We start from the raw sequence: 27,256 nt of genomic DNA on the forward strand, positions 1-27,256 counted from the left end.
AAACATATTTTCAACTCCTCTGAATGAAGGTTCTATGCCATGCAGATATAGAATGAATGTTGTGGGATTTTGGCAATCTATGGCAATTACAACTATTTGAAGACACTAACACCACTGGTAAGATTGTTCTGTGTCGGGGTAAAGGATTCTGTGGGCATATGTGTAGTGTTGGTGGAGAAGACATCCACCTACGACTTCTGTTTGCTGATGAAACCGTCTGAGTTACGGTTCTAGAACTGAATTTCAGAGTATGATGCCCAGTCCCTGTGCTTCGGTTATAGCCCAGACTTTGGCTATACTTTGATAAGAGAATATCAGCACTCAAAAAATATCACTTCAGAAGAACCCACCCCACAGAAATCCAATAGGAAGGCAAAGCCAACATTTTCTTTTCAAATTGTTTCTAGCAAGGAAAAATCAGGAGACCTTTAACAAGCAGACCTACTTCCTCCAGAAATTGTCTGTCTTTTTTTGTCCAGCTTAAAGGATGCGAGCACCTAAAAAAAAAAAAAAAAAGAAGCAGGCAAATAAATAAAGTCACCTCAGTGCTTCATGGATATCCTGGCTTTTGCAAAGACTTGTCCAACCACAACCTGAATAATTCAAAGCATTGTTGTCAGGCAGCAGCACAGCCCTCCTAAATAGGCACTTGCCTTATCACTCTACAGCAGATGCTTCAGCCAACCATTGGATATTGAAAACATAAATAATGAAACAAAATTTGGAGACAATGGTTTTGGGGCTGGGGACAAAATACTCATGGATATTGTCAGTCTCTGAGTAACCAAGCAGCAAAAGCTCAAGTGACAACAATAGGAAGGAGAAGAATGGGGACAAGTGAGGAGGCCTGAATCTCAATAAGGCGCGGAGCTGCACATGCTGCTGTTACCCTAGAAACTAACCTCTCCCCTGAAGAGGTTTGCCGGGGCATTGTTTGGGGGACACAAGATGTGTCATACACCAGATGGTCGTGTGCTGTATAACTCAGTTATCTGAGAGGACAGAGTAAAGGAATGCGCGCTGCAGAGCTCGTTGCAGGGCCGAACAGGGCACCATCTGTTCTTTCAGACCCAAGCCACTTTGCTTTTGCTTTTTTTTTTCTTCCTTCCAAGGAAGGAGGAGAAAACAAAATTAAAATGATTCACCATTCAGAAGGAAAAGAAAAAACAAAACAAAACAAAACAAAAAACTTACTACAGTTGCCATCTCTCGCTCTAATTTAGCTAATTTTGTCCCCGGGTTTTATGTCAGGTGAATTGCTTCTTTTATGCTTGGGAGAGCAACCATTATTTCTCTCTCAGGAGTCTATCATTTATAAATAAAACCCCTTTGAAACCTCATTGGTCATTCACTGTCTGAAACCCCCAAACCCTCCCGACCATATGTTGCCGAACGTCCCCTCTCTCCTCCCTGACGGCGCGAGCGGTGTTTGTGCAGAGTGGGGGAAAGAAGCTGTCCTTTCCAGGAATTGTTCTCCGTCTCAGCACGGAGAGGGAAGGGGGGAAGGAGGAAAACAAAAAGCCAGAGTGAAAATCACAGTCTGCATGACGGGCGTAGGAAGGAAATATTAATCACGGCCCACACAACACCAAGGAGCGGTGACTCAGGCGTCTGCGAGGTGAGGCAGAGGTGTGGGCATGACAAAACAGCACGTGAGTGTGCTGCCAGTGTCACCAGAGTCAGCAGAAAGGCTTGGTGCCTCCGGTTGCGTGGGATCAGGCCTTGCATGCACTTGCATCAGCTTTTCCTGATGATTCCTACAAGAGCACCTCCTTTTGCCCGTCAAAACCATATCCAGATGGAACTGAGGGAGAGGAAATGTTTGGATTAATTGAGAGGGAAATCTCTAGGGAAATCAAGTAAACAGCATGGACTCGAAGCAAAAATTTGCATGCAGAATAAGAGCCAAAGATCATAGAGTGGATTGGGTTGGAAGGGACCTCAATGATCATTAGTTCCAATGCCTGCTATGGGCTGGGTTGCCAACTGCTAGACCAGCTCAGGCTGCCCAGGGCCCCATCCAGCCTGGCCTTGAACACCTCCAGAAATGGTGCATCCATAGCTTCTCTGGACAGCCCGTGCCAGTGCCTCACCACATAAGAAGTAAAATCTGAACCACATTTTATATTTAGACTCCCCCGTATAGGCAGCTCAGTTAATAGCCTGATTGGGCAATCACCAGGTCTAACAAATTATTAGGCAGTGGTGAAACAGCAGCTGTAGACGATAGCATCTCACAAGCTGCATGTAATCGTACTGTTTCCTACATGCTTCTGGTGCTTGCAGCACAGGTAGTTCTTGTAACATCTAATCTAATGTATTAATCTTTATGAATTAATGCTCAATATAAGGACATAACACACAGCAGGACTAAAAGAGAACTTACTCTTTGACTTTCTTTACTCTTTTTTTTTTTTTCTTTTTTTTTTCTTTTTTCCTTTCCTTTCTTTTTTTTTTTTTTCCTACAAGATTGACAGGTATCTCTCTTCATAAATAAAAATTCACATGAAGGAGATGATGTCTCTCCAAGCAATCTCCTGCCTAAATGAGTTGAAATAAAAATAGTTAGTTATTAAAATAGTTAGTTAGTTATTAAAAGAATAACATCAATAATAATATTTCCTTCATTGCAATTTAGAAAAATGATCAAAATCTGTCCAGTGCCCGTGCTCATCCGTGAGACAGTCTGGGGCACACCTTTGCCCTCTTTGAGGACAAACCAAGCAACCAGCGTGCACCAGCAATTCTTGGAGCACACGCTGGCAGGGCAATGTGCTTCAGCACAGCTCTCTGGAAGGATTGTATGAAACACACAGGCACTGCGTGCTCGGAGCACTGCACACAGACTTGGTAAATTATGGCAAGAAAATCTGTAAAGCTTCTTCTGTTCCCCTCTCCAGGGATTTGCCTCTCTCTGATCCAAGAAAGCTCGCTGGCGACCGCCTATCCCACTTTCTGCACCTGGCTGAGTGATTTACCAGAAACTTGACAGGGTCGTGGAAGCTTTCTTTCCTTTGTTCCACGGGTGTCTGCCATGGAGAGCCAAGTCTGGATTAGCTAAGTCTAAATCCCTGGGCAGTTCGCCAGAGCAATGCTAGCTCTGAAGAAAACGGAGCTCCGAGATGATTTTGAGACTGGCTTTATGCATCGGTTCTTCTTAGGTGCAAATCCATGGGCAGGGAGCATAATGCTTCACATCAGGCTGGTAAGCTGTTCCCTGTAGGCAGCAGTTGCCAGCCAATGTGGGAGTTATGTGAACTTTCTGCCTGGCTCGGACAATGCAGCTTCTCTGGGGCCAGCCCTTCCCTGGCAGTGCTCCCTCGCCAGCCATGTAGGCATCTTTTCACTGGACAACATGCTGCATTACAATAATGTGCATGGACACGTTGAACAATGCTTCCATTCGGCACCTGCATTTTCTTTGTTGTGGCGCCAACCATTTTGTCATATTGGCTTTTGGGTCTCTGTCATTAGGAGCGATGTGAGGATTCTCGTGCTGCCCTGGGAAAGCATTCCTTGGTTTTCCAGCATCTTTCTGTTGCTGCTCCATAGGCAAGGTGCACGAAGCTTTGCAGCAGCTGGTGGCTCCTGAGAAAAAGTCTTCTGCAAGTCTTTTTTCAGCCTCAGGAACTACAGTTGCCCTTGTGCCCTGAAGCTGAGGCTACTATCTGGTCAAAATCTCTGGCTCAGGGCTGGGGGATTTTTCAGTCCAGTTCTTCTGTAAACAATGTGAATGCAGTCAGTATTTGTTTTGGCTCCCCTGAATGGCTTTTGAACACATCAGCCTAGTTCAACTGAACTTGACGGAAGGGTAGAGGGCACCAGAACAGCTTGCCCAGAGAGATGGCCGGAAGCCCTGTCCCTGGAGACACTCAAGGTCAGGCTAGATGGGGTTCTGAGCACCTGATCTAGTGTAGGTGTCCCTGTTCATTGCAGGGGAGTTGGACCATATGGCCTTTAAGGGTCCTTTCCAACTCAAACGATTCTATCATTGTAGATCAATAAAATACTAAGTTCTTCTTGTTTGGTGAAAATTTGCATTGAGGTAGTAGAGAGAGAGGCCCTACCACCATGCAGTCTGAATGTTCCTACCATGGAAAGGCATGAATTCACATCTCATCAGACACCAGGTGGGTGATGCAGGAAAAGAACCTGCAAAACTCTGCAGCACAGAAGGAAGTTTCAGCTGGAATTTGCACTTAGACATCAAAGTCATCCCTCACACCATCAGTCATGAAAAAGCCACTATTTGTAGAAATATTTGGATCATAGAATCCTTTGAGTTGGAAGGGACCTCTGAAGGTCATCTCAGCGACTTCTTGTTCTCGCATCTAATCCTTGCTGGGACTCAGTTAAATATCGCTGAGCGGTTGGGTATCAGCTATTTTCTTTCTAGTAATTTTGAACTTGCTTCTCTCCACATTCCTTCATCGTAGCTGCTGCTGGTCAGGGAGCCCGAGAGACAAACTTTTCTACAAGCCATTTAAAAAGAAATTTCAGGGCATCTAAAAAGAATTTGCTTTTGTGCGGGAACATTTCATTGTGTGAGTTCACATGTGGTAGGTAAAGAAAGCTTTCATCACTAAAGTAGAAAGAAATACCTCCAATATTATCATGGCTTGTGAGAGGCTCAGGAGAGTTGTATAAGCCAATGGTCTGAAAACAGAAACAGGGAACAAAACTGGCAATTCAAACATCTCTGTGACCACAGGGAAAGCAGTGCTACAACTACATCTGACTCCAGCTTCCACTAAGCCTATGGGAAGCCTTCTTTAATAGATTTTGAACTTGCAAAGGCTTATATTGGCCCACGTGGACTGAGTAGTCCCACTGAAGGCAACAGCCCAACTCCCATGCATAAATGAAGTACATAAGTACACATTCACAGGAGTGGGACATAGATGGGAGTTGCATCAGACCCTTAATCTTTTTTCTTTTCTTTTTCCCTGCCCCTGCCCCTCCTCTTCCCAGCCACCATCCCATCAGTGAAATAAGAACAGTAATACCCATCTCAGCAGGATATGTGAGGATTAGCTGAAAACTGCTTTTACCTTTTCTCCTTTAAACTCACAGAAAAGAAAATCTTCCCACATTTTATTTTTTTTTATTAGTTCAAGGAGCAATTTGTTCCTTGCCCAGACCTTTCCAACTCAGTGGGGGGAGCCCTGGAATCCTTCCACCTTCCCCTGTACTGATGATAAATCAGCACTGAGGTGTATGCTGGCCACAAGAGCCATTAACGTGCTGCAGTGAAACGGCCATTTTATCTGCTGACATTCAAATTGTTTCTGCCTCAGCTAGTATCTGAGCACGATGCTGGCCAATGACATTATTTGAAACAAGCCCATTTTAAAATGCAAAAATGAAAATGAGTAATGTCCAAACTCTTCTACTTTTCTAACATACTTTGTGAAAAGGAATCTAAAAAGGAACGTACTCTAATGATCAGGCTGGCAGCAGGCACTTCCAGCTCAAAAACCACTCGGGCTCAGAATAATAAAAGATTTGTAGAGATGTTATACTGCATTTATATAACTGTGGTCACTGAAGTCCCATTGGACATGGAGCAAACACACAATCAACAGACAATTACTACACATTCACTTACGTGCTTTGGACAGTTCGCATGAACAGAAACCATCAAACAAGGTTCCAACACAACATACTCCCTGTATGATGGTTACTGCGGGGGTGTCCAGCTTGAAGGCATCAAACTGTTTAGCTCATCTTCCTGCTATCCTTATTCCATAATGCACTGTGAAGAAAGACACTGCGATACTTACTTCTGAGAGAAGTCTTTCAGGTATGAAGCACCAACAGATGAGACAAATCCAATCCACTCGTCAGGCAGAGAAGTAAGAGATGCCTTTGATGAGCAGCTGTGGTGGCTAACTTTGGGCAGATTTGGATGGGTCAAGGACAGCCTGGATCATCTTCTCTTTTTAAGAACAAGATGAATCATTGGATTTGAAGTCACAGGTCACCAAGCTGGTGCTCTTTTTGAAAGGTTCTGATGGACCATATGTGGAATCAGACCTGCTAGCAACCTGCCACAGACAGAACTTCAAAACCTGATTATTCTGAGGATATTGGTGATGGCGATGTTCACATGGACAGAGATAAACCAACACACCAGCACAAGGACAGAATGTAGCATTGTGTTGCATAGTAGCCTAAGAGAAAAAAGAAAAGCCAGTAATTTTCCTGTGTATATTGAACTTCTGGATCTTAGAATAAAGAGAAGACGTGGTAATCTTGTCCTGTATTTTATTAGGAAATTAGAGATTGATCAATAATCTGAAATTACACAGTTAATCTCATTTAAAAATATTCAAAATCATCACAATAATTTTGATTTCTATAAAACGTAATGCCCAGGTACAATTCCTGTTTATGTCCATACATTTCTACACCCTTACCATGTATCTACTGTACAGCAGCAAGACGAGATGATTGTAACATAAATATACTTTCCTCTGCAGTCCAAGTGAAAGAGGTGAAATGTTTCATGTTTAAAACAAGGCTCAGCATATAAGCAATACTATTAGATGGTTCCCTGCGATCTCAGTTCATTACACATCAGTATTTCAGACTGCTTATACATCCTAAAGATTGCTAATGCTAACTGCTGAGCAAAATTATGAGGCTTTAGGGCATCAGTTTATACATATATATATATGTATATATATGTCTCCTTGCTTTCAAACACTGAAATCTTTCATAGCATTAATTAGCTATGTTGTAATCCTCCATTTTACAACACTGTCAAATTTAAGGATGTTCCATTTTCAAGGAAGGGTGTGCATGGTAGAGGTGCTAACTATCAGCAAGGGTTGAGTTTCAACTTTAGTAAGCAAAGCTCCAATCCTGCTCACGTTGTGCACGTGAAAAATCACACCAAGCCAAATACTGCTGTTCTTATTGCAACTGTAATGTGGGGTGAGGTGGCTTGCAGGTTAGGCCCTGCGTCCGTTTGATTGGAGCTGGCACTTCTGAATATCTAATGATTTTGGTAGGGAGCAGAATTTCTCATTCAATTATTCAGGAAACTATTAAATGCTGCCTGGATAAGAGATGCTTTCCTGAACTGGAGCCATGATTCCTATGAGAATTGTGGATGCTCAGAAAGTGGCCAGCTCAAGCACTTGACCTGCAAGTCCAGTCACGTTATACTGTTGTACTATTCTTGGAGAGCATAAGCTGGAAAAAGAAGAAAAAAAAAAGAAAAAAAAAAAAGAAAAAAAAAGAAAAAAGTAGATTTAAGAAGTAGTGGGTCTTCTTTTTTAAGAAGCTATTTCAGGACAAGTACATTCAGACCACTGCGTTTTCTGTTTATATATAAATTCTTTGGCAACAATTTTCTAGAAAGCAGAATCATTTTTCTATGTAATACTTTATTGTCTCCCTGTTAAAAACTGGTATCTTAAAAAATCTATAGCGCTTTCCACTATAAATAGTATTGTTCCAGATTAAGTATTAGTTCCTCCCTGAAGAAAAACAGATTAAAAAAATCTGGTCGTTATCTGATAATGTTTATGTAGCAACGTTAAAATAAAACAGCAAAAGAAAATCATTCAGCATGTGGTTTGTCATTCGCAAGAATGTTAGTGGTATATTTATACAATAAAAACAACATAAGTTATCCTATTTTGTTTTAAAAACCTTAGTAGTAGAAATATATTGCTATCTGCAGGTTCATAAACAAAATGCAGATTTCCCATCTAAGTTCAAGTATTATTACAATATTATTATTATTGTAATTATTATTAAAGGAGCTCTAAATCTTTGCAATTTTGCCTGTCTTTACATTGTTTCGGTCTTTTTGAGCAATAATGAGTTGCTATAATTTTTGTTCATCAATAGAATCAATGAGGAGCTTTGGTAGGTTTTGCCTGGTAGAACACAGCCTGTCAATCCTGGGGCTATTACGAGTGGTTTTAGAAGAGTGCATTTGAGACCAGTAGTATAGATATTGCAGTCATGTGTTTTCTTGGATGGCTGATGAGCTGAATTTCCTTCCAAGTTCCCTTTAAAGGAGAAAGGTGGGAAGAGCCCAACCCAGACTTTTGCCACATCAGGATATATCGTCTTCATTCCTTCCCGGCACGGTCAGTTGCTCGTATGTTGGCAGGGTGTTATTTGGGAGGAAGAGATCTGAATTAACGTTGTTGCCTCTCTGAGATGACCTGTTGTTCCCTTGATCCCCCTGATGACTTGAAACCAGACGATGCAGCATCTCAGTAATGAGGTTCAGTTTCTGGTCCATCTGTGTAACCTACAACGGCAAAAGGAACATTTGTTTACCATCAGCATGTGAGAAAATTGCAACGAGCCACGTGATAAACATGCTACATTAAAATGATACTTTTCTTAATTAGCATGACAATAACTTCTAGGAAGGCACCAGAGATTCACAATCCTATGAACTGTGTTAGGAATTTAATGCAATAGGTCAGAGCTGGATGACAAATGAGCCCTCTTAATTCTCATCTATGGGATGTACTCTGATAGTCATTTTATACCTGGATGAATGCATGATGCGTGAGCTTTCAAAGAGATGTGCTGGGACAGAGAACTAAGGCCCAGAACTGAGCTTCTGTGGTTTTTGTTGCTATTATTGTGTCCATGTTTTTATAAAACATTGTAAGCTACTAACATGCCTTAATGATATCAATATGCTATAGTAAACATCCCCTCTACTTGCAGTGATCTAATCCACGCTAAGCCAGGACTGACTGACGCCCTCTTTGTTACATTTGGGTCCAATTATCAACCAGGCCACAAAATGCCCCACGGATATTTTTGCTGATGCAAGTGCATAGCAGCTGCATTCTGTGGCAAGGGGTAGAAGTGGACCATGATTTAGTTTTATTCTGTCACTGCTCCAATGACACGGCATTCACCAGGATCACCTGGTGAATTGTGGATGCACATAATGCCACTGGAATTATGTGACGCACAGCAAATTAGAAACTCTTCTAAGGTGGATGAAAGCAGATTTTAAGACTGGGGACCTGCAGAGGAACGTTCAGAATGCTCATGATCTTCTGCCTTTGATGATGGTGATTTTTTTTTTTTTTTTTTTTGGCTTTTCCTGCCATTCTAATCTGTAGGTGAAAATATAATGAAAAATCAGCATATCGAAGACAGATTAGGTTATGGATTTATCCAAAACTAGGATTAAACTTGGAGTACATTTGAAGTTCTCAGAAGAAAATCAAGAACCAAATGTTTCTATGAGCAGCACAACTTAGGTCTCTAGTTTCGTGCATTTTCCAGTCAAAAAGTAATGTGTACCATCCCTTTTATCTGGCATGAAAAACCTTCTCTCTGCTCTGACTCACATGTACTGAGCCAGATGTCCTGAGGGGAAGATGGGCGCTTACAGCTACGATCTGGCAAATTCAAAGTCATGCCCACTCTGCCCATTGGCATGGCAAGCAAGCAAGCATTCCTCATGGAAAGATGCTTGTCCTTCCTGGATTGGAAGAGGCTCGGAAACAGGACAGTGGGAGCCTCCTTATGGCCTCAAACTCTTTGCCCCAAGCATAAAGAAAAAGCCACAGTTTTGTCCTTGTAGTCTCGTATCCGTCCACAGCGATCCTCAAACACTAAGGAAACCTCTAGGCAAGAAGATGTAATAGTTTTCAAAAGGGAAAAGAAAGTAAGCAGAAAAAAAAACGTGATGGGAATAAATTGCTGCCTCAAATATCTGCTAGAAAGTAGTGAAAGGCACATAAAACCGCCAGAAAGAGCATGAGTGGGAGCAATTTATATGTGCCTGGCTACCATCCAAGTATCACACAGGATAGTAAAAGACAGTAAGGCTGAGCAGAACATCAACAAACCTGGAGGATTTCAGCAGAAACTAAAATGTTTTTCCACTGTAGAGAAAATGCCGTTTTTTTCAAGCACTTTGTACAACTGGTAGGGAAGCAGATACAGTAATTTAAAAATATGAGGTGCCAGAGATTTATACTTTGCAGCTGGTTTTGAAAACATTAGGCAAAGCACTCTAGATGATACATGAAACACTAGTAACTCTGGATGGAAATGGCTGTTGAAAGAGGAGATTCTTCAAAAGAGGAAGCTGAAGAACACAAGTTCAAGATTTCTAGAAGGAAATACAGATGGAAAATGGAGCAGATCATCAAGTTTTCATTTCATCAGCATTTGTTCACTTCCTTAAAATGGCATGCTTTGCAGTAACAGTGCCTATCACAGATAGCAAATTCATGATGCTCCGAGCAGGACAGGATGAATCAGGGGTAACATTTCTCATTTCTGCAGTGCCCACTGCCCAGGCATTGCTTGCTTTCTGAGACAGCTGCACTGGAAGGGCATTTTCTCTAACAAGAAATGTCTTTTTGCTAATTATTCTGAACTAAATAAGGATATTTTTATAGGGTATTTTTAAATTTGTGATTCCAGGCAGGGATTACCAGAGAAAACAAGGACTGAAGATATATCTGGAAAATGTACATTTATGAAATTCTTGCAGTGATGAGCTATTGAACATGACAGTAGATTGGACTGAGATCTGGATAGTCCTTCAACAGCTGCACATCTTGGTGATGAAGTACTGGGGAGAAGTGAGATGTGAATACTCTTGCTGGGAAATAAATTCCCAGAGATAATTGTCTAATTTTTCTATGGAGTAAGGTTTGGCTGCTGCAGCTGTGGCGCGCAGGAGACCCACAGAAACAGAGGCAGAAGCTAATTACTACTGAGCTGAGCCATATGAGATAAAAAGTAAAGACCTAACCTCATCTTCCTGTTAATTGCTGAAGGCCTCTAAAGCCACAGTGCAGCAGTTGTGCAGGGAGGTACAGACAGCTGGTTGCGTGTTGCTTTCTTGTTTCACCAGCTTTCTTTCAGATAAGGAGAGCTATTTCCCAGGAGTTCTGTGCCCCTTACAGGCCTGCTTCAAGACATGCTGAAGCTGGCAGGAGGTTTTGGCAATCAGAGGCTTCCAGTGACTTCAGTGGACTCTAAATCTTGGACTGAATGGTTAAAACCAAGTAGCAGTATATTCTCTAGATATTACAAGACAGACAGAAATTTTAATTTCTGTACATTGCGTTGCTTGTGGTTCTTAAGACTAGACCAGAAAAGATGACATTTGCAAATGAGACAGCAATGGAACAAAGAGCCCCTGCCCTTAATTATGCCAAAGCATAATTAACAGGATTCTCTGTTTAAAGGACGAGACGTTCTAAAGAGAGAATCAAAAGCCATCAGAAGGCAACTTCTGTCATTGCAGGTCTCTAGTGTGGAAGAATAAGTGCCTTGCTGGTGAACAGCCTTGCATGTTAGCAATTCCAGTATGCTTTCTGTCAGCCAAATACACATCCTCAGAAATACTTTCACTTGTTTGCTGCAGAGAAAAGTTGCTATAATATTAACTGTTTTGGACAACTCTGATCTTTCCACTTAAAGCAGCAAACTGTTAATTATATAGGAAAATAACTCAGACTGTTTCTTTTATGAAAAACTAAACTAGCTCTTTCTGGCTGACTTATGCTTTATTAGAAGTATGCAACTTGCCTGTTCAAATAATTTATATACAAGTAATTTCCTTTGTATTTTGTAGACAGTGATAGGGCAAGGGGGAATGGTTTTAAGCTCAAGGAGGGAAGGTTTAGTTGGATGTCAGGGGGAAGTTCTTTACACAGAGAGTGGTGAGGACTTTTTCTGTCTGTAAAGAAGTCACAGAGGCATACGACTGCTCTGATATCCCATACAATAGTCTATAGGCAATGACATAATTCCTGTGAGCCATAAGGTCCTTTCAGGTCATGTTTTCATGAAAAGTGGTCCTCTGCAACTGAGTTTAAAATGACTTCTGCAAAGGCATCAAAGGCATTCCAGGAGGTGTTAGTGAACAAGACTACAAGACTGCTCTTCTGAGAGGAGGAGAGAGCAAAATAGTGAGCAACTGATCTCTCCATAGATAGTCACATACTATTCATTTTAAATATATTTTACTCATTCATAACAGATCCATGATATGATTCAGGATACAAAATGTCACAATTAATTTCTTTCTTTGTATCCTACTCCTTCCCCCCTCCAAAAAAAAAGAAGCCCGGATGGCTCCAGGGACAGCTGGAAGACAATCTTCTTCATGCACCATTGTGAAAGAGAAATAAAGAAGGGTCTGGAGATCCATCCCAAACTTGTTGCAGGGATTTACTGGGAAGGGGTAAGGGTAGCAGGAAATACAGGGCCAAGAGGAATGGTGTTTTCAGCCATGGATATTTAAGATAGTGGAGCAGGGGCTCTACTGGTGGCTTCTTAATAAGGAGTCCCTATCGCACTGCAGGCTAACAAACTTTAATTGAAAAAAAAATTATGGTCTCTTTATCTGTGCATCTTCTTAAGTGGTTTTGCAAAGAATCCTTCCCATATTTGCTATTCAGTACTACGCTTGCTAATAAGCTAGTGTTTTATTTCAGAAAACATACACAAAAATCCTTTCTGTTAACAAAGTCATAGGCACACTAATGACTCAGTCAGAGCAAAAATAAGAGGGGAGAAATATTCCAGAACTTACAATACATGTTAATGGCAATGACACAAAGGAAGGTATCAGTATCAAGCAGCGCTTCAGAAAACACTGAGTGCATCCTTCAAGCTAAACATCTCTTTTTAAGGTGTGGTCATAAATCATTCATTCTTTAGTGAGATTCATCCTATTTAGGTACTGTTCTTAAGAATATTTGAGGAAGCAGCTTCCCTGGCTCCTCTTCTTGCTAAGTCCCTACACGTTATGGTATCTCAATATTTCTAAAAGCTAATACCTCAGAGATTTCATGGTCCCGTGAACAGGAACAAAGCTAGGAGTGGCTTTTCAGAAAAGTTCAAGGATAGGTATAGGAATCTGCACAGAAGATTTCCCTTGCGCTTTTCTTTGCAGCTGTGATAGAGGCAGGAAAGAACAGCAATTTCAGTATTATTAAAGAAAGTTTCTTTCTTCAGGTACACCGTTTTTCAAAAATATTGGCAACAGTCATTCTTCCATTTACAGCACCCAAGATTCCAGATTCTTGAGAATCCCCTTATCAGAGCTTCTGGTTCGATATGTTTATTTTGTTGCCAGAGATTAGGCAGCGTTCTTGCTGGAGGTTATATACTAGTCGTTGAGGTGTTTATAGGAGAATGTAATCTGCATGAAGGAAGATTTGTTCTCCAGACTGTCTGTACTTTCTCTTGAGAGTTGTCCAAAGAAGGGAGTATGTGTGCGGTGTCTGGGGGAAGGATAGAGGAAGTGGAGCCAGTGAGAAAACACCCTCCTCTAATATAACATTACTCCTGGCTAGAAAAATATAAAGGCTGAGCTTCTGAGGAACTAAATTAGCAGGTTTTGTGGGCTGCACATGACTAGTCAATGAAAATACTGTATAAACACTGCAGCCACTGTCTTAACTGACAAATAAAAGTGACAAATTTGAAAAGACAGCATCGTAGGAAAGTAAGGCACTTGCTACACACTGTCCTAAAGTCAGCTCCTTTGTATGAAGTTCTCAGTGCCAGTCTCCTGTTAGTTTTTTAATATTTTTTTTTTTTTTTTTTTTTTTTTCAGTAAACAGAGACTGTTGCTGGTCTCTTCTTACTCTGTATCTCCATAATAAATTCTTTCTCCCACATTTCTCAACAGTGTAAGAAAAAAAAAAGGATTTTTGTTAGTAGTAACCCCTAAACAGTACTGATAATTCTCTCTGAATCGGTGTGTGCTGCTCCGTGATTTCAACAGAGAATGATGACCTGGGGCTGAGAAGAGACTTCTGAGCCAGTGAGCCAGGATTGGAGCTCAGGAACAACTGGGATACCCAAGGCACTCATCTGCTCTGATTCTCCAGGAGTTCCCTTGAAATCAGAGCAAACTGCTACTAAAAAGAGACTTGACTTGACACAGTGAATTCCCAGTGTGCACTGTACAACTCCAGTTTCGTCACATTTTTCTTAATTGTATTGGAAAGTAAAACAAATTGGTAACACTAGCAACACGTGGCCATTTGATTAGTGACTATAACGATTATGGCATTTTCATTCGTTAGAAGAATTTTGTCCTGATGATGCAGCACAAGCTTTAGGATACCAGATATTCAAGCTATAGAAAACAGGAGAAATCAGAGGGTTAATTTACTAATTCTTTGTTTTAATTGCAATGGGGAAAGCATTTTTTCTTTTCCAAATGTCCTTTTCCCCAAGTAAAAATATCTTTTAAAAAAAAACATTTTCAAAGTCTCTGACATCTCTGGCTAGCAATTTGCCTAGCTCAGTTTCTTTCCTGTGGCTTTTTGTTATTTTTAGAGGATTGTAGATTGCAACTATAATGACGTTTTTCAGATTAGAAGTCTCCCTTGAATTCTGTTCAAAACTGCCAGTAGTAAGAGACATGCCCCAACAGGTCAAAAACTCAGAAAGTGTTCTGAAAAAGTCACTCAAATACATTTTCCCCTCAGATGAAAATTAAGATAACAGCCTTCCATGACAGCAATAGTTGAAGAAGATATTACACAATAAAACAGCAATCTTCACAGCTATCTTTGACTATTTCCAGGCAGTTACACACAATTCATCTTTATGTGAATAAATGCTTCTGGATTTGAAGCTGGCAAGGCTTCAAACTATTAAACAAGACCTACAAAGAAACAAGTGACAACAACAATAAAGGAGAGAAGCTGCACAGTCACCTTCATAAACTTACATGGTTGTAACTTGCTGATTGACTGAAGGAAGGAAAGTAAAATTAATAAGCATTACTATTACTCTCTAACAAGGAGGTTGGTAGAACACTGCCAAAAGGAAGAATTAGTCACAGGAGAGTCAATTATACTTGGCCACAAATGGTTATTGAGTACAAGCCTCAAGAGATGGCGAAAAGATTTTGGGCCTATGGTTATTTTAAAAGTGGAGAAGATTCAGAAAGATCAAAGATAAAAGAAAGTCAGGATGACCTAAAATGCTGCTTCTAGTCAAGCAAGAAGTGAGGAGGAAGATGGAAGTGATAGGAAAAGAAGGGAAGAAGTGGAGACTGAACACTGCTGCTGCTTGAGAAAAGAGAGCTGTGAATGGTGGCTGTGGGTCAGTGCTTTCGTTGTTGCTATTATCAACTTCTTGCAAAAATATCTGGCTTATTTAAAACACCCAAAATATTGGAAATCAGCTCTTCCTGAGAATCTTCCTTCAGCTCTAGGTGTAGATTTGGGCTAAGAAGTCTATCTGAATGCTGACTGCTCCCAGAACAGCCAGGCCAGTCCTGCTGCTTCACAGCACTGAATGCATGCCCAGAAGTGTGCAATGCTCACAGATCTATTGGGCATCCAGAGTGCAATAGCCAAGCAATTAAAATTTGTGATTGACTCTTGTTGTAGATAAATGAGACGTGACTTAAAACACATGGAAATTTTCAAGTTAGGACCATGTCCAAAATCTACAGTCTTTGGCCCAGCACAACCTCAGGATACAGCTTTTTTTTTTTCATTTTTTTCTTTTTCTTTTTTTTTTTTTTAACACAAAGGTCAGATACTATTTTTTAACCGTTTCCTTTAAATGAGTGGAGTATTAGAAAGTGAGGTGTTGAGGAAGAAGGGAGTTTGGAATACTCTTCTGAGTTAAACCAGGAAATTGAAGTCTAGGGTCTTGTCTCTAAATATAACTTTTAGCATAAGCTAATAAAGAATATAAAATCTCTCTATCCTATTAATTGAATTGATTTTCCAGAGATTTCCTTATCTTCATCTACTAGAGCCCCACCTTCAGGAAATGATATCTCTTCTGCCCATCACAACTTTTTTCCATTTCCACTTGAAAATAAGGAACAAGTTGACAAGAAGAGACAGACTCTTTCCTTAAATGTGAATCAGTGGTACAGAAAAGTAGGAAACATTTATGTACCCACAAAAAGGACCAGGCATCCGTCTAGCACCATCATTCTAAGGGCTTTCCCATGTTACGCTTAAATTGCAATCCAGCATTATGAAAGATGTCAAACAGGCTGGAGATAACAAGAAATGTAAAAGAAGTATTGGGCAAAGAAACCAGAAAAATCCCAACAACTTATCTCCGTGCAATAGTTTGAATACAGCTATAGAACAAATGGCAGCAATTAGTGCACCCTATATCCAAAACATTGTGAACCTTAGTGCATCTATACAGCACCATGCTGCAATAGATACGTACTATCATTTTTAACCCAAAGTGGGAAAAAACGAGGCACTAAAGTTACTGGAAAGGCTTCAGATTTACTAAGCGTCTTTAACTGGAAGGAAGAGATCTAAACACATTTAAAAACCATCTTCCCCATGTTGGGTAAATCTCAAAGCACTTTTTCATTTTTTTTTAATGAAACAGAAGGTTAGAAAACTGGTTACTTTCTGATTCCCAACCACATTCATATTCACCAATACATTCCTACACTGCATCCTTCTGGTTGAGCATCCCAGTGCCAATCTGCAGGGGGAAAAAACAGACTGTCCAGGCATTTATATTTCAGATGCTCCAGTTCCACAGATGTGAAGAAAACTCCCTGTGGAACTTGCCTCTGGAGGACTCTCCTTGCAGTATAGCCTCTGAATATCACTCCATATTTTTGTTGTCAGAAATTTGGCAATCAGACAACAACTTTCTCCTGGCTGTAGATTCCTGTTTCAAATGTGGAACAGTGGCATATTTACAACATGTCAGGGTTAAAAAAAAAAAAAAAAAAGCAAAAGACCAAACTGACATAAAAATATGTCCATAAACTCTTTTTCACAGCAAAATAACCCCCAGACCTCCTTGCCAGTATAACCAATTAAACAAAACAAAACTGACTAATCTTGACCTCTCTCCAAAGGGGGAATGTTTTGTTTCTTGAAACCCTGGCTCTTGCTCTCATATGATACTGGGACTATGACTAATAACCTCTTGCTGGAGTACTGCTGATAATTTCACCATTGAGTAGCTGCTCTAGTTCTGGATCATCGTAGTATGCACTGAAGTTGCCAAGATTTTATTTTTAAAAAACAAAGAATAAGATATACGTTCATAGCCCCCAGTGTTAGGAATACATTTTTCAGTTTTAACTGTTAGGCTTTGCCTGACGATTTTTCCTCCTTCCTCGGAACTGTTATTTTTCAGATGCCTGCTAAGAAATGGTTCCTTTTTTCCTTTCTCTCTCTAAAACACTTTTCCTAATTCAAAACAGATTTGTGACTGCAGCTCTTTTCAAAACAAATACGCCATGCATCACATTGAGTTAGGTCAGCATTGCTTATGTTAATGTTTCACACTTCACCCAAATGAGGCGTCCACACTCCTTTTCAAGGTAACGTGGCCATGAGGTGCCCAGCATTTTCCAGTTGGAATAGAAAGTGAGACACATCCACAGGTTACACATCTTAAAGCAGACATAAATTCTTTCTTACAGTGGAAACTAGTTGTCTACTTCAGCTATGGCACAGCCATCTCAGCACTACACCCCTGCCCACAGCAGGCAGACAAGAACCAATTCAATAAGTTCATTTTAACTTTGGTCACTGTCAGTATGCTAAAGGAAAGGAAAACAACAAAGCTCAATCTGTGCAAAGCTTGAGAGTGGAAGTTAATGCAGAATACTGTAGTGTAGCACTGTGCTACTGCTTTGAAAATTCAGTCATCTAGCTCTTTTTCTTTAGGGAAGCAGCACTGGTAGTAAGAAGGTGCGGTGTGCAAGTTTGGTCAGAGTGAGGAACTTGCTTTTATGGGTCTGATAGAATTGGGTCCCTTACTACACCAAAAGCCAAGAACCTGAAAATCAAGGGTCATTTTAAAAACTATTGGCTGGCTTTACTTCCATAGTCGTTGGGGTACTTGCACCCACAGCAGTGATTCACATGGTTTGCCCAACTTAGTATGTTCCCTAAAGGTAGGATGGGTGCCAACAGAAATGGGCAAGGAGAGGGAAGACAACAGATACTCTGTGGCATGGAGTGGGATTGAGAGATCGTCAGTGGTATGGGCACAGGGTAAGAAGATGAAGGCAGTTGCCTGGTGTAAAGATACTACTGAAGTATCTTTAGTAGTTTACCATGTGCCTTAAGATTTCTTTGTGTAAGATCCTACTGTACACCAAAATATCACAGAAGGGCTGGGATGGGATTGGAGGCAATGGGACAGCAAGATTAGGGCTTAATTGTCTGCTGTCTACTCAAAATGCTAAAGAACAAGATTAATTCAATTGCTTTTTTTGCTGCTGATGGTTTTAAAAAAAATCTTTTGGCTGTTTTTTGTTTGTTTGTTTGTTTGTTTGTTAAACATCTGTAATCTACTCATTATTTGTGATTTGATAGGTATTATATGAGCAGAAAAGACATTAACTCCTTTCTACCCAAAATCAGCTTACAAAATTAATAACCATTAAATGACTTCTGCAGCAATCAAAAATCATCAGAGAAAAGGAATGGGGAGAAAAAGAGAGAGAAGCAATTATAATAACAGTGAGTTTTGAGATTCCCTGAGGGCTGCTGGTAATTAAACCAACGGCAACATGAATCTCTATTTGATGCGGTCGTTAATTTGTTTTCAAAAGAAAAATCTTTAAAAAGATTCTTTCAATAGAAATTTTTAGAGAACAAGCTCAGCATGAATAATTAGACCAGAAATACGTGATAAATATTATTACAGAGAAGTCATTTACGGGCCATGGCATATGCAGGTTAGAAATCCCAGTGATAAATAAAGCAGCAAGCTTGCACCCATTCTGAAAACACAAAACCAGGGCTGTATGCTTGTATGCTTGAGTTAGTTCCTCAGAAAGGAGGCTGCCTCTTGTTTTCACTATTGCATTAAGCATTAAAAACACACAGATGCAAGATAGAAAACTGCAGTGGGAAAACACAGTATAATGAAAGAAAACCACACACAGTCCAAAGTTTTGCAGGGGCCAGCACAAAGATCAGAGGTGAAGTTTATTGGTGATAAAAACGTCTGAGAGCTCAGTCCTCTCCCCCACCTTTCTTTTGGCCATTCACTTCTGCTGAAGTCATACCCTTAGACATGCCTCCTTCAGAGTATTCAGAAAAATAAAAATGCTTTTGCTTTGTAGAGATGCTAAGCACCTGGCAACACCACTGAAATCCAGGGATGCGGGTGCTTTGTACCCTCCAGAATCAAGTTGCCCCAGACTCCTCAAAACTGCATTTATTTCCTGACTACTTCAAGAAGAGGTATCTACAATCAATCACGTGCCAACAAATAACCAACGAGTGAGCTAGAACCTAGTATATTTGCCAGCAGAAATCCATGCTTAAAAAGAAAAGAAGGCTGTCATGAGATTATTCATAAAGGTGAACTGGTAGATCTTACGGATACCAGAAGCAAAACTACAACAAAGGCAACCAACTGCTAATGAAGAAAGGTTTCACTCAAATTTCATGGGTCATACAGAGTCGTTACCCATGCCTGCAGGAGTTCAACAGCTTTGCCAATTGAATTTGGTGGAAATTATGTGATTATTTTGTTATGCATTTTGTAGTTTTGGGCATTTTTCTTTCAATCCCAAGTTGTGGAGCCAAGCAGGTACACAAGAATATCAGCTTCAATTTCCAGAGTTAGCTTCAAATCAGCCATGCTGCAGAAAAAAACCACTCGAATATAGGTTTTCATTGCACATCAGTCTCAGAAACAAGATTTGAAAGACTAATAATTCATTTCCTTTTTTTTTTCTTTCTCTTTTTTTTCTTTTTGCATAAATACACCCTTACAGTTCTATGCCAATCCCTTAATACTCTGGGGTCTCAACACCTTTTGAAAACAAAGAGACACACCATTTGGCTGCTCCCAGTAACAAGTGCTGCATGGGTTAACTTTCCAAATTAGTTCTATTGCAGGTTTCCCCCTGGTTTTGAGTCAGTTAAAATACCAAGGCTCTTCTCCATAACATTTTAAGCTACAACGTCTTCAAACGTAAACAAACGTTTCTGATAAAATAACATGTTTGAAAAATGTAATGGATGACGAAGATAACAAAAAATCCTTAGTGCTTTTCTTTGTCAATAGCTTCTTCTAGGAATAGAGCCAGACTGGGCATTTATTTGGACTGGTAAACTATGACTCAAAAAGCAGCTCTATTGGCAGTGTAAGCAACTTCTCAGTGGTGGAAGCAAAAGGCTCACAGACTTTCTTAGCTGATTAATCATCATGACAGGCTTGCAGATTAAATGATCTGCCCAGCTCCAGATGTTAGACGTGCATCCATCTCTTGCTACTCTTCTGGTTCATAGGCAGTAGCTTGGATTGCTCATTCTTAAGATAATGATGACCATTACTGTTCAAAATGAAAAGGATTTGGGCTTTGTAATTTTATCCTGCATAGAGGAGACTTCTACACAAGATAACACAGCACATATAGTCTAGACACAATGAAATACTTGAAAATCCTTCGGGTGGAGGTGGTGAGAGTCTTGCACATAAAGCTTTGAGATGCTTCGGTCTCCATTCCCACCCCCTACTCGAACTGCTATCAATTGCACAAAGGAGGAGCATGGATATAAGCAGGATCTTTCCCCTCAAGCCCCTGCTATTAGCTGTACTAGCTAATATTAGTAACTAATATAAATATAGTATTTATATCAGTAACAAAATGTACCTTCTCTGAGATGGGAGACAGCACAAAGTAATGCTCCGTAGCATTTACAGACAGGAAACAAAGAGTAGCAATGTGATGACAGCATGGGAGAACCTGGTGGCAGAAAGAAAGGTTGGCTACCCAACACTAGTGCAGCCAGCTGGCTTATTACAAGTGTAGAGTCCTTACAGGATTTTCAATGACTGCCAGTAATGTGAAATGTCGTTTTAATTCTCATCAAAAGTATTTCACTTTCGTCACCACAGAGGCACTGGCTTGGGCCTCAGTCAGGGAGGCTTTCATTAGGATCTCTCTGGAGAGAGAACATCAGGGGACCAACATCCCACTGCTGAAGCAAGCTGCAGCCTGCTGCTACTGGAGATCCATCACTTGTGTTCTCCAAAGCCATACCCTGCTGTACTTAGAAGGTTACCACACATACTGGTTTAGCTGCAGGCATTTCTGATTTTCTCTCTGCCTACTTCCCTTGAAAGAGTGAAAAAAGTTACGACAGAGTTACTTCTTTTCTTTTTTCTGCTAACCTCTTTTTCTAGGTAGTATCTTTTTGCAATCAGCTTCTCAGCAGAGAATTTCATTGACTCTAACCACAGAAAAAAGATCATCTGACAGTGCCTGCTAAGGACATCACAGATTAAAGCCTTAAGAGTGTTCTGATTAAATGAAGACATTTTCATCTATTTTCATGGATGACTTTATGTGATTCACCTTATAATTTTAGTTCTGACATATCTGCTCTGTAAAGTGAAAGGAGTTTAATTCAGCCTCAAGCATCACGGTTCCTTTCGGGTATCAGTTGTTCCTTTTTCTTTACAGTATCAACGCTGTTGATTTATATATTAAAGGAACAGTATTTTCAAACCAAGAAGTAATCTTCTCAAATTATACCTAATTTTAAGACAGAAGCTGAATGATGACAGGAATAGTAAAAATAATAAAAATGGCAAGTGCTTCTGTTTTCATAAAGCCTCAAAATGCTTAGGTATGCACTATTCACAGCCCAGGGAATGGAAACAACAGAAGGTGAAATGACTTGCATGAAATCCTGCAGAAGGTGGCTGAGAATTGGGAACAGCATTCACATCACCCCAAAAATCCCAGTGACCACATCAGGGCATCACTCTAGATGCGACGTGGACTGTCACAATGATACAAGTGTCTGACACTGCCTTTGAGAAGCTGTTTACACAGGAGGCAGAGGTCTGGTTGCACTTATTTCTCTCTGGCTCAGACAAAACTTGCAGTGTACACGTGCAAGTGAGAAGACCATGTGCGACCAGCTCTCTGATATGCATTATTTATATAACAGTTCTACTGACTGAAAAACTAATAAATCCACAGCCTGCAGATGATGTGCAGACATACAAACACATCATCACAAATATCACTTTATCTTGATTCTTTGCTGGCTTTTGTTGCTCTTTTTTTTGTTTTTTCCTCCTCCCTGCTGCAGCACAGTAGAACATCTAGAAGAAGTACAACAGCAAAACAAGCCTCTGGCTAAACTTACTGAAATCAAAAGGTTCATTCAGGCCATTTCCCCATATAGGACAGTCACAAGGCCTAGGGATGAATGCCATTTTCCAGGGAAAAATTTCTACACGAATATTTCACATAGATCAAACTTTGTCAAACTCAGTTGTAAAGCAGTGCTGCAAGGTAATCGATATCTCCTTCACTCCGAGTGCCCTCCACTCCCTGATCAGCTTTTCAGTGATGGAGACCCATGTAGGCAGGTCTCTCTGAAAGTAACGCCTCCTATTTATTTCCATGGAAACTACAACAGATACAAAGAGCAATTTCTCAACTATAAAACATGGTTTTTCAACATAGTCACCACCACTAGTTATGCATTTTCGCCACCAATGAACAAGAGCCTGCGTGCCATGCTCATAAGTACGTGCACCAGCAGAGGTGACCTGTTGCCATTGATGAAAAGCACCACCCACTGCTTCACTGTGCTCACATCCACAGAATGGTCTCCACAGAAGTTCCTCAAATGTCAGTGGGTGCCATTTTTTCTGCACGGAGGATTTCAATTCCTTCACATTTATGAGGAAGGAAGCGTATGTGAAGTGCAACCTGAATCCAATTTTTGACTTTTTAGCTGCCTCATCACTTGGCTTTCTGCGTGCTGTAGCACAGGTTTATTTTGCAGAGTAGGGTTTGTTTTTCAGCCAGGTACAACTCTTAACTTTTGGCCATTTCTTTTTTTTTTTGTTATGTTGTGCATCATCTGCAGTGACAGTAAATAAACTGCCACAGCTAAGTCTGTAGCTTTCTGCCCATAACACTGCACGAGACAAGAGGTCAAAACAAGGTTTCTCTTCTTGAGTATTGTAACCACGGACTATTTATAACTCTGTGTATATCCATGCCGGACAAAGAAGCTTTCCATGTGTAGAAAATGACATGAACTCAATCTTTGCAGACAGTCCCCAAGCCTAAAAACGCTTTTGTTAGTACAGCGAACACCTGTACTAATTATGCACTTCACTCAGTCGGGGGTCATTGCTCATGGCAAAGGTTTTAAATCAGCCACCCCAGGAGACAGACATCATTACACGGCTCGAGCAGTCGCTCTGATGCCACAGAATTAGGCAAACCTGGAAATAGACTCTGAAGTCTGTAAAAGTGAAAGGCTGTAACGCTTCACTGTTGTGCACAATACGACAGTTTGGATGAATAGAGAAAATAATCAGACACAACTGCTGAAATCTGAAGTTTAACATTATTTTTAGATTTAAGCATACGTTCTCCCGACTTTCCTGTAAACTACATTTTTTCATCCCTCCCTGTATATCGTCGTGCGTGAACCAGCAAAACTTGCAAATGTGAGAAATGTCAAATAATGTTATTTTATTCACGTTGTGATTCATAGCTGCTATTTATTCACCTAAAATTATGCTGGAACTCACATTCCAAGCTTGGTGTTACATTTTCTCACTGATGTAGCTCCTCATTAGATGTCCTCTGCTCAGTTTGCAGCGTTGCTCATCAGTGCGGGTGCTTCCCAAGCTTGCAAAGGTGTTAATTCTCTGCTGCCTTTGGCAAAGGGTATGCACTTATGCCTGCTCATTACCGCTTACAGAGACGTACCTGACATTCTTCATTATTCTTCTGCCTGTCATTTCTGTTCAGAAACGTGCACACAATATGTACAAATGAGTTCATATGTGCCGTATGCTATTAGGCTTTTCAAGCTTTGATTACATACAAGAGCGCTGTCACCAGCTTGACAGATAAGGCTGCTCCCAGGCTGCTCTTAATGCTGTTTCCTGATTTTCTGCTCTCCAGGACAGAAGATCTCAGGAATAACAACATGCAAAATGAGAAGAATCAGTTTAATACGACATGAAAACCAGCGTCTCAGTGATTTGGAGTGTCCTGATGGAGTGTCTTTGGAGTGTCTTACAACTTGAGTTAGTCTATGAGTCTCACAGGTCAGAGGGGCAGATACCTGCACTTTGCTTTCCTCTAATCCTAATCAGACAGGCAGCAATTAAAATTCAGATTTCTCACTGGTAGGGGCTTGCTTCGATTCCGTACACTCCAACGTTTCAGGCGTTCCTCAGTATAAAAGCAGCATCGCCTCTACCAGAGGAAAGGAGCGCTGGGTGACTGGCAGATGGCGTGGGCAGGGTTCTCTATGGGGCTGTTTACAGCCCTCAGCTCTGGCAGCACACAGCTGGGTAATTAAACGGGGGGGGGGGGGGGAGTGAAGTTGTTCAGAAGCAACAAAGAACAGGAGGGAGCAAAGGCAGAAAAATCACCGTGCGAGGGCAGAAAGGGGCCTTTTAAGAGTTCCGCGTTTTCACAACTGCCTCCTGTGTGCATGCTAAAGAGGTTTTCAGGGATGCAAATCACCAAATACACAAATTCTTTAGGAAGCGCCTAGGAACTCCAACAAGAGCATTTCATCATTTAATATCAAACCACCTCCGTGTTCTTTAATCTGTGCTTCGTCCTGCACATTTGCAAGCACACAGCATAGACTTTCACAGACACGCATATGCAAAATTTTCCTGCCATTTGCATGACCCCTTTCAGTCAGATTCATTAGGCAACATTAGGGAAAAATCCCTCGAGCTCTGTGTATCCCATGAAGCCCTCTCCCTCCATTGTGCCTCAGCAATGAGACATGTTTTGCAACAATGTCTCCTAAACATACAATAGTCCCAATTTGCTTCTCTTTCACTCCAGAGTAAATGAGGAGTAAATCTATTGATGTCAATGGGATTAAGGTAATATAAATGGCCTGAAAATGAGGATCGCTGTTGGCACTTAGAAGAGAACACTCCAAAGGCTTATCCATTCGCACACACCATATCCCCCACAGCAATGGCAGCATCACCGCAAAGACCTCGCGCTACTAAATGGTGCCTTGTTCAAAGCACACCCTTCCTCCGTGCAACACGGCGACGGTGTTTCCACGTGCTCTCTCACAAAGCAGCCCCGCCATGCAAATCCTAACAGTTTACTTCTTCCATTTTTCTGTCCTTTAAATTTCCTAAGCCGCACGCACGGTTTCATAGCAAACGCACTGCAGAAGAAGAAACCCCGCCCAACCTGGCAGAGTGTGATCCCAGCAGCTATGCTTTTGGAACACAAATCACAAAGTTTTCAGTGCACGCTGTGAAATTAATAGCAACCAAAAGGTTATCTGAAGCGTAATTAAAAAAATAACGTGTTTGCATTGTTCTTTGCTAAAACAATCCCCGAAACCGCGTGTAAAAGTCCCCAACTGCAGGACAATAATGAGCTTGTGAATTAGGATTGTAAATTCCCTCTGCTGCGAATGTGGGAGCCATCAGGAGCACACATGATTGAGTCAGCAGTTACCAAGACACATACATACAGCACAGGCCACTTAAGTCTCAAAACTGCCATTTATCATTTCCTGAGAGAACAGTTTCTTGGCACGCCTCCTCTAAAAACATTTTTTTTTTCCAAAACAACCGACCATTCCAGCAGGCTATGAATACCACTATAATTTGGTCTATTTTTCATATCAAGTAGACGATGGGCTCTGGTTTTCGTTTAATTAAAGAAACCTTCTTTTCAGTTTTCCAAGCTTTGCTTGCAGCAGGGCAGATACCACAACGAGCCAGCTCGAAAATAGCGTCCGTCGCAGAGCGAACCCTCAGAAGATGGAGCAAAAATAACTGTAAATACAAACACAGCTCCAGGTCGTAAAGCCCAGCATACACAACCCCAAGCTCAGACACGCTGCCAAACTTTTATCTGCGGTGCAAATCACTGCTGTGGGCTCGACTGCAGTTTGGAGTGAGGGATGTGCGGTGGTCCAGAGCTCCTCACCGGAGCCCTGAGCCACTCTGCTGCAGTCAGAGCTGCTGTCTCACTGCCTATGAGCAGAGCCTGATGGCTGTGAGCTGTGAGAGCAAAGAGGAGCAGCCCTTGCTGTGAAAAATGATTCAGATAGATGAGATAGAAGAGGGGTGGGATGGAGCTCGTATTTTCATTCCTGTTTTATACATATGGAGTCGAGATACAGAGGGATTAAATGTCTTGCCTGTGATCACACACAAAGTATCTGGGGCAAAAGCTAGGAATTGAACCAAAGTTTTCAAGTTCAAATAAACATCATCTTCCTTCATTAACCCTGTGCTCACTAACTACAAGGCTCACATCTCTAGTTGCAAGCTGAAGCATTAGAGCCACAAGCTCCCTTTGGGTATGCAGGGCCTGAGCACAGGAGGGGGAACAACGTGGACTGCAAGCAGACGTATTCCCACAGCACTACTGGCCTCGGGCTTTGCTTTAGAAAAATCAAACTTAGGGAAAAATAGTCCTGTATTTTGATTTCCTGTTTTGGGAAGGAAGTCCACATTCTGCTATTTCTCTGCAGATTTCTCTGCAGATTTCTCTGTGCAAACAGCCACAGAAACAACAAACTGTTTCATGCTTCAGGAAAAAAAAAAAAAGTAAATAATCACTTAATAGATTTCTCTAAACATCTGACCCGCAGTTCACACATTCTTAGTTTAAAAAAAAAAAAAAAAAAAGGAAAAAGGAGCATTTGTAATACTGTTCTACTAAAGAAGGAAAGAACATACTATTATACCACTTTGTCTTCAAAAGACAAATGTTGCCACACTATGTTCCAGATTGCAAATCTTTAAAATGGGAATGCAAGCATCTGAAAGAAAGTCTAGCAAGCTTAAAAAATAATAACAATAATATGGGCTAAATTGTGTGTCTCTTCATAATGTTCTCAGAATGTCTGAAGCTTTTAAGCTGAAACATACCCCAAAACTTCAGTGTGAGAGGCCCAAAACAGAAAATCCAGATTAGGTGGTTAAAATTGTACACCACAAAAACAAAGTCTTGAAATGGGAAAAAATCTTATTAAGACTTAGTAAGGATCCAAAGTACTCCCAGAGCCAAAGAACAAGCAGGTGAGTACACATCATAAATCCCAAAAGATGTTTACATGGAGGACAAAACATGTTTTATTACTTGGCTTCAGAACCACACTTTTGCTTACCAGCAAAGAGGACTGTCATTACTTGCCCCCATCAGTAAGCAGTTTCTGTTGTAAGGGAAATTATGGCATACCACCATTTCTTTATTTTGTATTGTGTATTTCAAGTGGAAAATTCAAGTTCTTTTCTTTTCCTTTCT

At 40.8% G+C, this 27,256-nt stretch overlaps 1 protein-coding gene across 6 annotated transcripts in view; it reads right to left on the reverse strand.

The window, feature by feature from the left end:
- Positions 1 to 6,250: 6,250 nt before the first annotated feature.
- KCNQ1 (potassium voltage-gated channel subfamily Q member 1) overlaps positions 6,251 to 27,256 on the reverse strand; it is a 332,148-nt gene continuing 311,142 nt past the window's right edge. For all 6 annotated transcript variants that reach the window (XM_085224288.1, XM_085224292.1, XM_085224293.1 and 3 more), the window contains one exon: positions 6,251 to 8,275. In XM_085224288.1, coding sequence (XP_085080414.1) covers positions 8,075 to 8,275 — 201 coding nt within the window. In that variant the 3' untranslated portion in view covers positions 6,251 to 8,074. The remainder of the gene's footprint in view (positions 8,276 to 27,256) is intronic.

The sequence above is a fragment of the Meleagris gallopavo genome, chromosome 5 (assembly GCF_905368555.1).
Source record: "Meleagris gallopavo chromosome 5, MGAL_WU_HG_1.1, whole genome shotgun sequence".
Taxonomy (NCBI): domain Eukaryota; kingdom Metazoa; phylum Chordata; class Aves; order Galliformes; family Phasianidae; genus Meleagris; species Meleagris gallopavo.